Source organism: Artemia sp. Qi Xiang Cuo, chromosome 13 (assembly GCF_049724085.1).
Source record: "Artemia sp. Qi Xiang Cuo chromosome 13, ASM4972408v1, whole genome shotgun sequence".
In the NCBI taxonomy this organism is placed as follows: Eukaryota; Metazoa; Arthropoda; class Branchiopoda; order Anostraca; family Artemiidae; genus Artemia; species Artemia sp. Qi Xiang Cuo.
Genome location: NC_142806.1, coordinates 71,894,715 through 71,912,412, shown reverse-complemented (window position 1 = coordinate 71,912,412; position 17,698 = coordinate 71,894,715). Strand labels below are relative to the sequence as shown.

At 35.8% G+C, this 17,698-nt stretch overlaps 1 protein-coding gene across 1 annotated transcript in view; it reads right to left on the bottom strand.

Moving 5' to 3' along the window:
• Positions 1-17,698, bottom strand: part of LOC148945625 (rap guanine nucleotide exchange factor-like) — a 118,885-nt gene that overhangs the window by 80,287 nt on the left and 20,900 nt on the right. The window contains exons 3-4 of the mRNA XM_089099105.1: positions 15,216-15,343; positions 11,922-12,005 (exon numbers count right to left, since the gene is read on the bottom strand). Coding sequence (XP_088955231.1) covers positions 11,922-12,005; positions 15,216-15,343 — 212 coding nt within the window. The remainder of the gene's footprint in view (positions 1-11,921; positions 12,006-15,215; positions 15,344-17,698) is intronic.

Genomic DNA, 17,698 nt, shown 5'->3' with positions numbered 1-17,698 from the left:
AGTTATTTTCTTCAATTTTAACTTAAAGAGGGTCTTTTATACTAATGGGAGAACCGCATCATATACTTAATAACATAGGCGTAATAAAAAAAAAACAATAAAAAAACAAGTGAGACGGCTCAATAGTAAACGAAAATTTTAAAAACGGAGTTTTGATGTCAATAAATGTATCGAAAGAATGTGTTTATAATGCTGATTCTAAATATATAAATTTTCTTAAGTTTAGTATTACTCATCAAAGACTACGAGCCTGAGAAAATTTTTTCGATTTTTTAAAGAGGGGGGAAACATCTCTTACAAGTGAAAGAATTTTAATGAAAATCACACCGTCAGATTCAGTGCATCAGAAAACAGTAGTACATAGGTTTCAACCTCATATCTGCAAAAATCTGCAACTTTGTATTTTTTTGACAGAAGAAAAATATACGAATATAGAAGTTAGTTACGTAAGTTAATTTGTAAAGACATCCATATAGAAAAAGAAAATTAAAATTTTTATTCAAATAAAAGATGCATTAAATTAAAAAAGATAAGAAATTAAATTAAAAAAAACAAGTCTTTTCAACTGAAAGTAAGGAGCGACATTAAAACTTACAACGAACAGAAATTATTCCCTATATAAAAGGGACTGTCCCCTCCCCAACGCCTCACTCTTTACGCTAAAGTTTTTTATTGTTTTAAAAAATAAAGTTGTGAGACAGAGTCAAACTTTAGCGTAAAGAGCGAGGCGTTGAGGAGGGGACAACCCCTTTCATATACGGAATAATCTCTGTTCGTTTTAAGTTTTAATGTCGCTCCTTACTTTCAGTTTAAAAAACTTGTTTTTTTTTATTTAATTCAACGTAAAGGATGATCTAGTCATGAATCGTAGTCATACGTCGTAGACGTAGAGGATAACTTCAACGTGAGCAACGAAATAGTCATAATGTTTTCAGCTTCAAAATAGCTGAACAGATTTATCACAAAATAAATTTAGTGGCACACCCATCACAGACCCCTGAAAGTGATTTTGTACCATATTTATATGGCCAAATGTACTTGTTAGACCCCTAAAAACTGTCGTCCTAATCCAGCAATTGAGACAAAAGTGCACTTGAACGAGGTTTTCACCTTACTCATGTATCCAACTACCTAGGACCAAACAGTATAACCGAACCATCAACCAAATAGAAATGTCCAAATACACGCAAAATCATCATCAATAAATGTAAGTTGTTGTAAATTAACAAACAAAAGAATCTTAAATCCAGAGAAATATTTCTAAGTAGAACCTTCCACTAGGGCTCGTCAGAAGAAATACTACCTACCTTAACGGGTTTCGAGTCTTTACTTTCTTTACCCAGCACAGTGGAGCCTCTACCATAAGATCTATATGGTATCCCTATGTCAGGTAAAACTTGTGAAATACATGCATACTAGTCAAGCTATTAAAAATTACATACAAAAAGTGTTTCATTGTTTCCTTAATAAAATCCCAGAGGTATATATATATATACCTCTATATATATATATATATATATATATATATATATATATATATATATATATATACATCCTAGGAAAGTAGTTGAGTTAGGTGAATAAAACATTCAGGAATGAATTAAGAGCTCAATGATCCCCAAGGAAAGGTGTTTTCAAGTACCTACCTCCGCCCCTTCAAGGGCAACGGCCGTAGGTGCCCTTTGATAATCTTTGTGTTATAAAACTGGAATCTTAAGAACAGATGTACGGATTAAATCATGCACAAGGAAATGATTTTTAGCCTCATATCTTGCTTGCTCAATCCTGATTTATAAGGCATCAAACATTATAAATAGATGGTTTGAATTTTGGAATAAACAAAGCTTTGGCACGGCTTTAAATCCTGTTTAAATGATATAAAATTGCATTTCAAAAGCCAAAGCCAATGGAAAAGAGACTGGAAACAAAAAAAAATACGGTAATCTTTTTTTGTCAAAATTCCAATAGGTAAAGATCTATCTCCAATGCAATCATAACTTCCCAGCTTTGCTATAATGTTTTTTGCATTTTGCTCAAAATTGCTTTTAAATTCATAATACCAACAAGTTTTCCTTATAAAAGCATAGCTGCTCAATTTTATACCACACACATAAACGCTCACAAACAATTCTTCAAACCTCTAGTTCCCTCGAAGTTGTAACAACGGGAAAATGTATTAAAACCTCACCATACTGTGAAAGATATCCAATAAAATGTATGCAAATCCGAAATTAAAACAAAGGGGCCAATTCACTCTCTCGAATGACTACTAATCAGAACTGTTTCCATTAGAATTCCTATCACTTCTAGCAGAATGTCTCTCCGAGCAAGCTAACCCTCAAGAGAGATCTGGAATCAGTCATTCATGGCAAATTGCACCGTAATTGGAAACATTGGACGAAGGGCATAGAGGAGATTTTTAGCCTATCTTCCTGGATTGTCAACTGGATTGTTAATGGCAAACTGAACTTGAAACCGTTTAGTGCTTGCTAAGTTAACATTATAGTTTTTATAAAAAGGATGATTGGGTGCCATGCTGGCCAAATTTAGTTTCAACTATGAGGATTATACTTTTTAATTCGTTTTCCTCAACTCACTGATTTGTGTGGACTTTGGTCACACAAATTTGCTAAATATGTGAGCCGTTTTCGACCACTTCCAAATGTTCAATTACCTTTAAATTTTATCAGTGTTGGCACTTCTGATTGCACTGCAATAATGTAACATCAAAATCCTCCCCTCTTTTATACTCTCCCTTATATAAATAAAACGACGGCACTTCCGATGGCACTGCAATAATGCAACATCAAAATTCTACCCTCTTGTATACTCTCCCTACTATAAACAAAACGACGGCACTTCTGATGGCGCTGCAATAATACAACATCAAAATTCTCCCCTCTTGTATACTCTCCCTTATATAAATAAACGACGGCACTGCAATAATACAACATCAAAATTCTCCCCTCTTGTATAATCTCCCTTATATAAATAAAACGACGGCACTTCCAATGGCACTGCAATAATGCAACATCAAATTTCTCCCCTCTTGTATACTCTCCCTTATATAAATAAAACGACGGCACTTCTGATGGAGCTGCAATAATACAACATCAAAATTTTCCCCTCTTGTATACTCTCCCTCGTAAAAATAAAACGCGGCACTTCCAATGGCACTGCAATAATACAACATCAAAATTCTCCCCTCTTGTATATTCTCCCTTATATAAATAAAACGACGGCACTTCTGATGGAACTGCAATAATGCAACATCAAAATTCTCCCCTCTTGTATACTCTCCCTCATATAAATAAAACGACGGCACTTCCGATGGCACTGCAATAATGCAACATCAAAATTTTCCCCTCTTGTATACTCTCCCTTGTATAAATAAAACAATTTAAACGGGTGATTGGGCACCTCAAAGCGTTCCACTTTCACGCAAGACATGATCACCGACTTTTCTCATTTACGCATTTGTAACTTATAAATGAATTATAACTTATAATAAATGTATAACCTATACACTTATAAGATGATTTTGTATTAATGTTATGTAAACTCCATCCGTTTTGCATCCATTGTCCTCACCTATAGTCATAGATTCCCGAGAATTTTTTTTTTTTTATATATTTTATTCCAATTTAAAAACGAGTTTAAAAAATCTTTTTACTACATTCTATTTTTCTATTTTCTTGATATAGCTTTGAATGTCTTCTTTTTCTTTCGTAACCCCCTCTTGCGTCGAGGGGGTACTGACTTATAGCCATCTGGTGTAAATTTTGGAACACCAAGTGTGTCTTACAGTTTAACCATGCTTGGCACAGCCCCCAAGACGCTCAACACACTCCCCAAAACGCTTGGGACGCGCCACCTGGTGAAGATGATTTTTGAGAGCGAGACCCCTTGTCGTGCATTCGAGCATCTTCAATCTCATGCTTAGATCATTCAGGTTGGATTGTTCACTTTAAGTTATAATATTGCCAACACTACATTATTTTTAATATAAATATTCCCAACTTAGGAGCCTGAGGAGAATGTAGAGACAAAAACCTACTATGTCTAATTGCAGATTCACCTTTTCCTCCTTCAGAAATTTCCCAATTTTTTCTGTAATGAAGTTTCATCTTTGTTAATTTAAAAGAAAAAGATGTAATTTCCCCCAAACAAGTTGCGAGAGCCGTTCAAATGTCAAATCAATAAATTTTATTCTCGTTTTTATCAATTTATACTTTTATAATCAATAAAAGTAGCGCAAAAACAAAAGAATAAGCCTAGTTTCAAAAATTATTGGTTGGATACAAGTAAAATAAGAACTATGATGGGAATCCAAATTTTCATAGATTCAAATTAAGAGTTTATATATATATATATATATATATATATATATATATATATATATATATATATATATATATATACATGGTAAAACTAAAGGGTCAGTGGCTGTCGAATTTTTAATCCATTCTAAACTCATGCTAAAGGGTGAAAAATTATCTCTTATTAGTTTCCCCATCCCTTTCAATCTTGAGGAAAATATGAGCAACAATGAAATTCCAACTACCCGTAATTCCTAGTGTCTGACCATTACACAGTTTTCCAATTTCTGCCAAAATTGAAAGGAAATGCCTCTGCGAAATCGAACATGTGTAGATAGTTTGGCAGGGCACGGAACTTGCAGATTACCCGGTCTTTTAAATTCCCAACTCATCTGAGCACCTCGAGCCTCGCTCGCTGCGTCGGTATAATTTTATGCTTCACCAGCCCGCTCAAACATCCATCCGATTCACCTTCTAATTTGACTCAGCTCAACAGCTGGAAACATCCCAGAGGAAGACCAGGGACAAGATGGGCCGACGTCATTGCCGGCCCACTCGCTACTCCAAGCATCGACCCGAATGAAGCTCCAACTCTTACCCTGAACAGACCACATAGGAGACAATTCACGGCACTGACGAAGCTGCTGAGCAAGAGCTTAAAGTCAAAATCAAGTATGTATTCATTATTATTTGAGCGTTTTTGAATCATAGAAGCCGTCGAAGCCATTCATTGAGCCCCAACTTTTTATAGTTAGAACCCGCTCCTAGCAATCATTGTATTCAAGGTTTGGTTTTCCGTTTCTTTTCTCTTTTTTTTCTTAATATAAATTCTTGGGAGATTTACTATGAGTATACCGTGTAATTCTAATTGATTTTCCCCGCTTACCCTTTCAAGGTTCAATGGCTTTCCTGGCAGGCAAAATGTGAACAGTTTTTATTTCATTTCTATATGTATTTCTCCCAAACACAAGGATATTCCCGAAAAATCCGAGGCAGAATAAAATGCAAAAAAAAACTAGAATTTCACCACTGAATACCATTTTCGAAGCCAATTTGAAACACACTATTCGACTATGTAGTAATGAGCACCTCACTCAAGCATATAAGCAGACATCAACGAATGCTGGATTTTTTTTTCCACCAGGTTGATTGATACATTAAAATCAAAGTCAGTATTGGAATTTCTTTTGGGGTTTGCGTTTACTATTTGCTTTGCGACTTTGGTCCGGGTGGAGTCTGAAGGGTCACTTATACCTGCCAAGCACCAAATGCATTCTTATGTAGTTTACTTATATCACCCAAAAAATTCTAAACAAGTCTAAGTGCAAATCAGGACATTATAAATACCGCCTAAATGACAATAACCCCTAGTAGCTAGCCACAGTAATCTCTAATAAATTGTTTGAAATCTTTTTTCATATGTGTTATCAAAATAAATAGCATAGTTTCTCCTTTACGTAATAATGATAAAAACAAATACCGAAGTTGATCACAAAAATTCCCAGAATTTATCCATTCATAAAAAAAAGTCCTTTCTCAGTAGAGATTACCACTCTTCAATGAGGAAAAATCAACTAAAGGCACTTATAAAAACCAAACACACACAGATCATTAGCTTCCAGATGATTATTAAGCAACGGAAGGAAATTACAATTCAATTACATCTCTTCAACTATTCAATCAAATATGTGAACACTCATTGACACACTCTTCACTCTCACTTTATTCACAACGTTAAAAATAATACTTAGCCTCTTATGCCTACAAGAAAAATGCAACAAAAAAACCAACAAGTTCAAAAAAGCAATTTTGGTAGAATCAAAACCAATTTTGAAATTGGTAGAAACTAAATTGGTAGAACAACCAATTCTGGTAGAAACCAACCACAATACGTGTTCAGCGTTTTTGTTTCTGAAAATCATGCAACAGTCACCAAATATTTATTGATTAACATTTAATAATACACGACACACTCGCTAAATAATCGCTGAATGATAATGAGTCGAAAGAAGTCACGGTAACTTACTGATTTATTGAGAGTATGATAACATATCGAAACTAGTGTAAAAAGCTGAAGCTATGGGGAGAGACGGCTACACTCGTATATTCGTAGGTTAATTTTTGGTCGTTTAAAGTTTTAGCCCCCCCCCCCTTTTTTTTACTTCCATTTGAACAAAAAATATTCTCCGTTTTAATACCATAATCAGGGTTACTAAACATATTAGGTGGGCCACCCCCCCCCCACTCCTTCAACCAAGGAACCTTTGCTAAAGTATGGCCTCGCATAGAAATGTTTCAAGGATGATCAATCTCTTAGACAAAGTACACCCCTTCAAATGCTAGAAATGAATTTTTACATCATAATTTGGGCGCATATTAGTAGAAATTTTTTTCTAGGGAAAGGCCTTCACCCCTCCCAATTCTGCACAAGTAAGCTACTGAATGTAACATAGTAGCCTTTTATTTTACATCCAAAATATTCCTCTTAAAAAAATTACCCCCAGTCCCCTAACACAACTTTCGAGCTTCCTTTTCCCATGAAAGAGTGGAAGAGAAAAAGGAATCCTTGCACTATTTTGCTAATTTTAGATGCAATAAAGATGTACTAATATTTTAAGCATGATTGGGTGACTCAGAAATCTAAGCAGTTCAAGGAGGGGGCTTGTGGCCCCCTCCTTCCCAGGAACTCGAGGAAGGACTCCCAAGAACTCTGGGAAGAGGTGCCCATCCCCTTCCCAAGAACTCGAGACTAAATTGTAATTTCCGTGTAAGTCACCTATCAAGTACCAACTGTACTTTTGTTGTCCGTGCTTTGAAGATCTACTAGCACAACTTGCAAGCTTTCTCTTCCCATGTAAGAGTTAAAGAGAAGAGCTGCCCTTGCGCTATTTTTTTTAATTTCAGCTGTAAAAGATACACTAATATTTTATAAGATGATTGGATGATGTCAGGAATGTGAATACAGGGAGAGGGGATTCGTGCCAGTACCCCCCCCCCCCCCCAGACTAAATTGTAGTCCATCATATTTCCTTATAATTTACCTATTAAGGCACACAATGACGGCACCCCAGACAACCCAACATATTTTCGTTTGTAGTATAAATCTCTCGTTCCCTTCTTCGGATCCATACTTGGAAGGGAATTAAACAGAAAGGTTTTGACTATTTAAGGCTGGGTACCCCAAACTATATTGGGCAAGGGACCCCTTTCCCACAATGAACTGGTACCTCAGGACCCCATCACTAAATTAATTTAAAAAAACTATATTTAGTTTTTTTTTTTCTATTGGTACAAAATACTTATCAATTTAAAACATCGCGGTTGGTCAAGTGAATAAACTTGATATTGTTTTCGCATTACAATTTAACAAAATAAATACACATAAAATTCGGTAAATATCACAAATACTTAAGTAATTATTTTTGAAAAAGAAACCATAAAAACATTAGTGTGATGGATGAACTTTGGGACTTTCTGCTAATCTAGCTAAATCGGGATCAACATTGGTGAGTTGCATCTTCAAATCTCCGCGTTTGTTGATTTTATATTTCTTGTTCTGCCTTCTTTTGGTTTGGTTTTCTTTGATTTTCTTTCTTTTTTGGTTTCTTTGTTTTGTCAAAGTGTTTGGAACCACACTGAAGCCTTTCACAACTAGATACAATGATGGAAAAGCGATGATAAGGTATTTACAGCAAAGTTACACAATACAGGATACTGTGTTTCAATGTTGCGCAGCAGCCAGAATTTCTGATGGCGGTGGTTGAACCCCTTCTTAAGTTCCTCATCTATGATCAAGTCTTCTTGTATTATCACATGGGTTTCTTCCATGGCTGTGATACTGGGTTTGACCCCCCCCCCCTGGACTCGTAAAAACGTAAAAGCTTTTTTATAAACCCCTTAACCCCAAAGGAGAATCATGGATAAGTTCTTGGTAAAATCCTTGTGTAATGCATTCAAGTAAATGACATGTCTTAAAACACATGGTCTTGAAGCAATTCCGGTAATTTTGACAAAATTGGAAACTGAGAATATTCTTTTCTGTTTTAGTTTTGTTTGTAATATAAGTTTTTCCTTAGAAAGGCCGACATTTTTTATTTTATTTTAATTAAGTCAAGATTGTCACCCTGCAACACAGTTTATATAATTATCCAGTATGATCTTTCCCTATCTCACCCATTATAAAAACCCGGACCGAGGTGCGAGTGCTCCAGAGAACGTTTTTGCAGATATAAACATAAGCGGCATTAGATCTTTTTACGGGTAGACAAAGAATACAGAACAAGGAACAAGTACTGACAAAACCACTTGGCCGGCTCAACCAATAAGTGGACAATAAGTGCAGAAATAAGTGGGAGGAGCTTTTTGTTCGCACCAAGAATGAAGAGCCAGAAATCATCTGCGGTAAACTTACTGGATAAATATGTAAAATGTGCCCTGCAACTACAAATTTACTTAGTTAAACACGCCAAAGATATCAGTCAAGTAATAAATATTTGATTTATAAATGTTTTAAGTGTTTAAAAAAAATCGTTTAAATGTTTTCATTTATAACTTTAAGAAAATAAAAATTAATTATCACTTTAAGGATTAAATATCAGCATATATTAATCTGACAATGCACATTTTTTCCAGTTAATTACAAACTATAGTTTAGCTTTTAGAAAGTATAGGTTTAGAACCATACTCAGGTTAGTGTTTGCTCGTTTTTAGTTTGGATCACTTCAATACTTACTTGTATTTGGTTCCATTTATTCATTCATACTGATTTGTGATAGTTTTATGCTTGGTAAATTATTTGATTCTATTTTTGTTCATTTTTGGTTTTATGGAGTTATTTACTTTTTTTTTGAAAAAAATATTTTGTGCAAAAAGTTTTTTTGATTAATTGCTAAGAAAGAGCCTCTTGGTAGCTAGTAAACTTCAATGTGCAGGTGTAACCCAATCAAGACTACATCGTTTTCCACACATAGCTGAACAAATAACCGAGAGTTCAGAATCTTGCTTCAAATCTAGATGATAGCATCTATAATATACCGTAAGTGCTGGTGAAATCTAATACTCATACTTTTTGCTGCCAAATGCTGTCTGTGAAGCACAAAATGTATGACCAATACTTCAGGCAGTTTTCGCTTTACGTCAGATATAAAACCCCAATGACGACTGTTGGGTCTCATTGCATGTTATCTGTTTTATTACTAGATAAATCTCCTTTTCCACTTTTTAAATTCGTTTTCCGTAATCTTTAAAAGGTCCTTTTCACCTTTATTATTCACTTTCTGTACTCTTCGGCATCGAATAAAGATCTCTTCGTTTTTCTCATATAGCTGAGCTTATAACCGAGAGTTCAATGACTGTTGCAATCAAAGACTCAGATATTTGCTACTAAATGCCGTCTGCGAATCACATAATGAATGACCAGTTCCTCAGACAGTTGTCACTTTAAGTAAGCTGCAAAACCACAATGACGACCAACCATAGATGGTGCACCACCTGCCACCATCAATCGCAACAGAAACAACGTTCTTCCACGGAATACATTTATAGGTAAAAAACAAAAATATTAGCAAAATTACAAATTACATAGCAAAATTACAAGGAACAGTAAGACTACTGAATAAGATAATAAGATGCAACTAAATCATGACTCCATTTCCAATTCTGAAGATCCCATTTTATCTTTTCCTCTAAGTTTGACTGAAAGTTGCAATGAGGAGACTAAAACGAATAACAACAAAAATGAGAACCACATTCAAATTTCAAAGCAAAATTTTTCAAGTCAGCATACATGCAAACAAGGGAGGGGGATCATAAAATGGAGAATTGTGGCAAAATGCTCTTTTTCCTGTTTTAGTCCCCTATTCTAGAATGGGGAAATTTTGCACCTATGCTATCGGGCTCTGCAAAAAAATTTATTTTATTTCTTCAGATCTACACCACAGTTTAAAAAGATCGCTGGAGTGGAGTCAAATTACTGCATAACACAACAATATGGTAAGATACTACAATATCATGTCCATAAGTGCTGCAATTGAAACCAGCATTGAAGTCACCGGAAACCAGCACAGCTGCTCACGCTCCTCTTCAACCCCGCTCTGTTTAGAGCTTCACTGTATACTCCCTCTCGTGAAGCTCCTATTTCCTTGTACATCATTTCTTATAACTTCTTCGCGTACCATTCGAGGGGGTCCTGCTTCCCGTTCGGTCCCAGCTCGAATGCCAAAACACGAATTTTAACAAACACCGATTTTCATCTTCAAAAATGCATTATATTAACAGGGAGAAAAGAGAGAATCTTTGAACAGGTTGGGTGGAGGAGGCACATGCGTAGCTCTGTAGTAGCCCCATGCGTAGCCCCAGGCGGGTCGGTACTGCAGTAAGTTGTTCTTGTTATCAGTAGTAGTACTAGTAATTATCATCCTACACACGTAAACTTGACTTTAAACCAGTAACGGTTTTGCGCCTCGCAATCTGGGGGGGGGGGGCAAGATGTACCATAAGAGTGTAAAAATATGAAATAAAAGGGATTTAATGTCAGATGTCAGAAAACTGGGGAGAGGGGCAACTGCCCCCCCCTCCCCTCCCCCCGCCCAGGCCTAGAGCCGCCATTGCTTTAAACGTTCTTAACATTAAACATATATTATTTTAGTCCTAGAAAGTGGGATCAAACCCCATAATCATAAAACAGATAATTTGAGTAGTAGCTTGTAAGTTAAGACCTATCAGCGACAGTGGTATCAACTGTATAAGGAGGGGTTCTTGTACCCTTTAATCTTTTTCAACCCTCTCCCCTATTGAACTCTGAAAAATACTTTTTTTTGGAGGAGGAGGAGGAGGAGGGGATTTTAATTGGAAATGCCGACAATTAAAAAAACGAGAAATTTCTCCACTAGATTTTAAACATTCATACTACATCCCCCTATGTTTTTGTGAATTAACGCCACTAATCAACGGATGTTTGCCCCACATAAACATCATTTTGTTTTACTATCCTTCCTTAGTTATAAAACTGACGAATGGACACGCAACAGCGGTTGGGAAGAGGCAAATCAGCAGCTTGCAAAGTCTGCACAGACAAGAAAAAAAAGTCAGAAATATACAAGAAAATTCAAGTAGCAAATAAAAACAGTAGCAAATATATATATATATATATATATATATATATATATATATATATATATATATATATATATATATATATATATATATATATATATATATATATATATATATATATATATATATATATACATATATATATATATATATATATATATATATATATATATATATATATATATATATATATATATATATATATATATATATATATATATATATATATATATATATATATATATATATATATATATATATATATATATATATATATATATATATCGTCAATACGCTACCACTTTTATTCTAAAATACCTTGTTAGTGCTCTGAAATTTTTCTTGGAGAGGAAAGGGAAAGTCGTTGAAGTAGGGAGAAACGAAGAGCTTTTTGGACATTACCGGGAAATCATAAAAACGCTTGTAAAATACGATATTGCCTCCAATGCCTAGACCCAGAGGCCCTCCCGTCTTTTTTTGAAGACTTACCTTGCGCCAGGTAAAAACATCATATCGTCTATATAAACAGCTCCTGACAGCAACAGATACCAGCAGGTGGCAACTTCATTTCGACTAAAAAACAAATTAGTATTCAAACAATACTTCCACTCATTTAACTTTTTTGAAAAAATAAGAGTGTAAGAATTTATTACAGTTCCACCATAGGAAGGGCAAATGGTCTCAATAATTTGTCTTTGGCGTATCTGTCAAGACTACATTTTATTTTGCATAAAATACTGCACCGTTTTAAAATAAAGTTTATTATTCTATTAAGTAGTACAGTAGATTCAACCAGTGCAAATTTTTCTGAACCTAATAAGTGTTTTTGAGATCTTGCAGATGTGAATACTCAGGTTATAGGGATAGAGCCCATGGGCGTAGGCAGGATTAGGCAGCATAGTGTCGTGGGGGGGGGCAGTCGATAGTGTGATGGAGTTTTATCAACTGATTTTTCCAAACCATCTGCTTTTTCAGCAATATCTAATTTAAATTTGAAGGTCTAGGGGGAGGGGCAGCGGGCCCCCCCCACCCAAGGTTTACTAATTTTCGACCTTTTTTCGACTCGGTCAAAAATTTAGAGGGGGGGGGGGGGGGTCAAACCCGGTGACCCCCCCCCCCGGATACGGCCTTGGTCCATAGTAACCAAAAATGAAAAAAAAAATTAATTTAAACTGGCTAGTCAGAAAAAATTGCTTTTTGTAGCTGACTCAAAGATGGCAGCTATTATCTCGATTAATTTCAATAGTAAGATTTTATTTCCTACTGATAAAGAATCGTCACATAGTGGAAAGATGCTCAAATGGGGTTGAAAACATGGTGGATGAAGATATTTAAGCATTTAAATTAGGAATAGGCTACCGAGAAAACAACAGTGTTTTTAAGTAAGTGTTGACTTTTCAAAGAACGTCAACGTGCCAAATCATCAACTAGAAAAATACATATTAAAAAACAAAAGTGCAAGTTGGGACTCATAAACGTGGGAAATACCCCGCAATAAAGATATTCCATAACTATTTCATTAAAAAACAACCGAAACATCAACTGTTATTAATAGTATGTGTTAAGGAGGCACGCTCACAGATTTGTCTCCTCCTTGAGGAAAACTACTTAAAAAAAGGGGGGAGTTATACGGAACATATAAGAAAGTAACAGAACTAAGCATCTACCTCAGACTAGTAGGGTTAAAATTCGTCTTTCCTTTTAAGACGTTAAACCTTTTATTATTACTTGCAAAGAGCCAACGGATAGAAGAGAATTTTATAAAGTAGAGCCTCATTCAGAGTGTTGAGGAATTGATAGAAAGATAATACTTCAAGCTTATTATAAAGATGAAGCTGGGAGAGCTCCATCATATACGTTGGAAGATCAACATCACTAGTTATTTCTATATGCTGTATATTCGAGCTCTGTGATGTCTATTTATTTTTTCGTCGAGATGCAACCACACAATGTGTGTCTGTTTGCTTACACTATCATAACGGAGAATTATTTGCAAATGACTACCCTACGCTAGTTATCATAATTCCTTACTTAGTAATTATTACTAAGTAAGGAATTAAAAGTATTGGAATAGTGGATTTAAGTGGATTTAAAAGTGGATTTAAGGAATTAAGTATTGGAATAGTGGTTAAAAGGCTGATAAACATGAAAAATATATCATCCTTTTAATAAAAATCTAATGTATCAGGCCACCTATTGATCAATAAATCTGAAATTATTTTAAAGCGATTTACACATGCAGATTCGCTGAGTATGTTCATAAAAAAATGCTTTTAAGAGAATGGAATGTCAACGAGGAAATCCTGCTCTTTTTATGCATGAAAATTAATTCGTCTGATTTTCATGGCACGGTTAAAAATGATATTTTTTTCCAAATCTCCTTTACTATGATCTTTTATTCTTGCTTTTTTTGCAGATGGAGAATGGGAATAGAAAAAAAGAAAAAAATTGTTAGAGTAACTAAAAATATACGCCATTTCAAAATATTCAGGCGGATAATAATCACTCATAATAGCACTTATCTAATTTACAGATTTTCTTTTCGTCTATTGATTTTAAGTTCTCTATTACACTTATTCCGCTTCTAAAAGCATTTCTTTTTTCTTTGTTTGAGAAATGGTATGGTATTCTATTCATCATATTCTGTGCAAGAAACTAAATGCTAATTGCAAAAAGCATTTCCTTATCATATCATGAATGGACTAAACAAATGAAAAACAAAAATCCAAAGTAAACACTTGATTCCTGATGAATTGTATGCCAAAATTCATGGTCAAAAGGGGTAAGGATAACATTTGTGGGTGGGGTGGGGGGGGGGGGGTCCTGCTTTTATTTGGCTATAAATTAATTTCAAATAAATGAAATTACGTGAAGCAAACTTTGTTCAATCACCGACTTGACAAAACCCAAACAGTTTTGTTTGGACCACAGTAGACAGAATATACCAGTAAGCTTATCGCAGATCATTTCTGGTCTTCGTGAACAAAAAGCTCCTCCCACTTATTTCTGCATTAGCTTGTTTCTGCATTAGCTTTATTTCCGTTTGTTTCAATGCACTTTGATGGAAACAGTCGGAAATAGACTAACCTGGATTCCCGCTAATCTGACTTCGGTTATGTTTATATCTGCAAAAACGTTCTCCGGAGCACTCGCACCCCGGTCCGGGTTTTTATAATGGGTGAGATAGAGAATGATCATACTGGATAATATATGAACTGTGGTTTGGACACTGCGAGAAATATAACGATCAGTTTTACTCACTGAATTACTAATATGTGAAATAGCCTACTAATGCTTTCCATTATCGAACCCCACGCGAGACAGTTAAGCTGGACATTACGGTATGCAGTCCGTACAGTTATCTCTAGCTTAATTGTCTTGTGTGAGATTGTTTATTGTGCTTATCAATACAGAACCTTAGAGCGAAGAAAAACGCATATATAAACTTTAGTGTAGCCCCTTTGCCATGATAAATTTGATTCCCCATGAAAAAGCAGCATTATGGAGTAGTTGTATTGCAAGGTTTTGGATTTGAATTGATTGAGAATTAGGTGATGTTTAGGTTTAATACAAATATTCTATATACGATTTTGGCTGTCGAACATCTAGAAATTCTTGTGTGAGTTTTTTTTCAATGTTTGTATGACTGGAGTAACCAGTGATGAATGAGAATAAAAGGAAAGAATTCTTACAGCAGTGTCTAATCAGAATAAAATCAACTAATAAAAAAGAAAGTAATAGTAAAGAAGCGAAATTATAACAGAAATAGTAGAGAAAAATTACCAATAGAGTATCTCGTGCTTCCTGCGAAACTCATAGCGACCGGTCTCCGAAAAGTGAAGGAGCTGACAGTCGGAGCAGAAATCTAGCTCCGGCAAACTCTTGAGGGTCCGGAGAATCAATCGCACATCCTAAAAAATAGGTAAGTAAAAGACATAGGATTAAAATATACCGAAGGTTAGAGCTCAGTAATACTAATGTAAATATTTAGGTCACAGAGAACCGAAATTGAGTTCAGACTTAGTCACAAGACAAAATTCGCAAGAACAGTAATTATTTTTTATGTCTACCTTCACGTGGTGTCCTTTAGAGTAGTAGGCACAAAAAAGGGCTTACTGCTGCTAATTTCGATCGCCGTCCAGCCACTGACCTGCCCAGTGTCTCACCAGTAAGGCAAGTATTTTGTAGAATAACCTACCAAGAGTGGAAAGGCTGAAGTCAGTAATTTCCGCCAAATCATGCTCGGGGGGAGGGGAGGGCTAACCCCCATTGGTATATGAAGTACAGACTGTAGCACAAGAAGAGGCCTCTTGAAAAGCAATCCGGGATGGGCGGGGAGCTCTTCCTCTCTTGTGAACGAGCGTTGCCTGCCTAAGACAGTCTGAGCCCAGTGAGTCGGGTTATTAGAGGAAAGGGGGAGCGAAAAGGTGGACACATTAACACTACCAAGGAAGACTCCTATACAAAGAGAAAAAAGCGATAGGCAAGCACTAATACCGCGCCCGAGGTGGCATAAATTGCCGAGCAGCTACTGGTAGCATTTAGGCAATGGGCCTTTGAGGCCTGAGCTTCAGGCTGAGCCTTTAATAAAGTCAATGTAAAGTCAGCAAAAACATCCAGACTTCGAATAACGACATTTCATAATCCTAACCAATAACACCGACTCAACTTAGGTTAGAAACGCGCATTTTCAAAGGTGTGCTGTTTAGATATAAAAAAAAAAATCTACTCAAAAAATTTACTTTTTATTTTTTCAAAGACACTAGTAATAACCGTCGCGCTGCACGTTTGATATATTCTAATATGCTTGTCGTGAAACAGGAGCAATAAATTCCCAAATTAATTCTCAGTTCATAACTTTCTATTGTCCAACTGACTTAAACATTTACTACTACTACTACCAAAAACACATTTCAGCAATAAGTCACCAAGTCCATACAGCCGCGCATGAACTTCCTCCATACCCATTTATTCAAAGCTATACTCTTGACTCCTCCCATGAAGTTCCGATTTCCTTTAAATCATTCCTTAGGACCTCTTTCAACCAACCGCAGACGACCTGCTTTTCATTTGGCAACATAAGGATGGCCAAAAAGCACAATCTTTGGGAATCCATCATCCGTAAAACGGGACTTTGCCATCCTAAGTTTTCTTTCATCAAAGCCACAGAAAGCGGGATTGAACTTTACTTTTCTTACAGCTTACTGTTCGTTTTTGTTTGGTTACTGCTGATGCTTACTGCTTTTAGGTCAAACGAGAATCTAAAATAAACCTTAGCCATTTTTTCTAGATCATATTGGGACAGCTTTGTAATATCATTACCAAGAAAGCAGGAAAGGGAAAATCCGAAATCTCAAGCAATCAGATAGCTATCAAAGTTTAGGAGGTACATGAGGTACTGATCTTGTTCCTAAGCTCCATACAAATACTCCTTTCATTGATTTAAAATTTTTCGATATAATATTTATGTATTTCTATGTAATTTTATATATTTATGTGTAATATATACTATTATAGTTTCATAATGCATACTACTATATGTTTATGGAATAGAATGTATTTAAATAATAAACAGTTTCTTCATTTTCAAGGGGCAATGGGTTTATCAATCATTTTATATGTTTTTAGATTTTAGCTTAACTTGAATCAAAACTGCTCGCTGCTTGCTTGGACAGAACATTCTCTCGAAAGCAGAAACACGGCTCGAAAAGAAAGCTAAGCAAGAAAATTTCGGATATCCCTCTATGACATAAGGCTATAAAATTCCACTTCAGCTCATATATTGTTGCCTCAGGCTCAAGGCCGACCAAAAGCTACTTTTTTTAACCCCAGAATGGAATTATAATAATATTTGGCAGTCTGCAATCCTTCATCCGTAAAGCGTGTCCTAGCCGGTTTGAGAATTCTTTGTCCAAGGGACACGGGTACGATCCCAGGCTTAGCCAGTTATTTGGTTTGGGACGGGGGTCAGTGGCGTGACCCTGTAAGCTCAGCCAGAGTCGGCCCAGCTCTAAATGGGTACCGGGAGAATTCTGGGAAAGGTAAGCAAGAAGGGTGTGTGAAAGCACAGGATGGTTCGCCCCCGCCCCCCATTGCACTTCCTGGCTGAAGGGCTACGAAACGGAGATCAACACCGCCAGATTGGACCTTAAGGGTCTAGTGGCGTCGTACTTATTTTACTTACGTGTCCTAGCCATCTCAACCTTTCTTTCATTACAGCCACAGAAAAGTGGGATCGAGCCACAAGTGCATACAGTTTTCTTGTT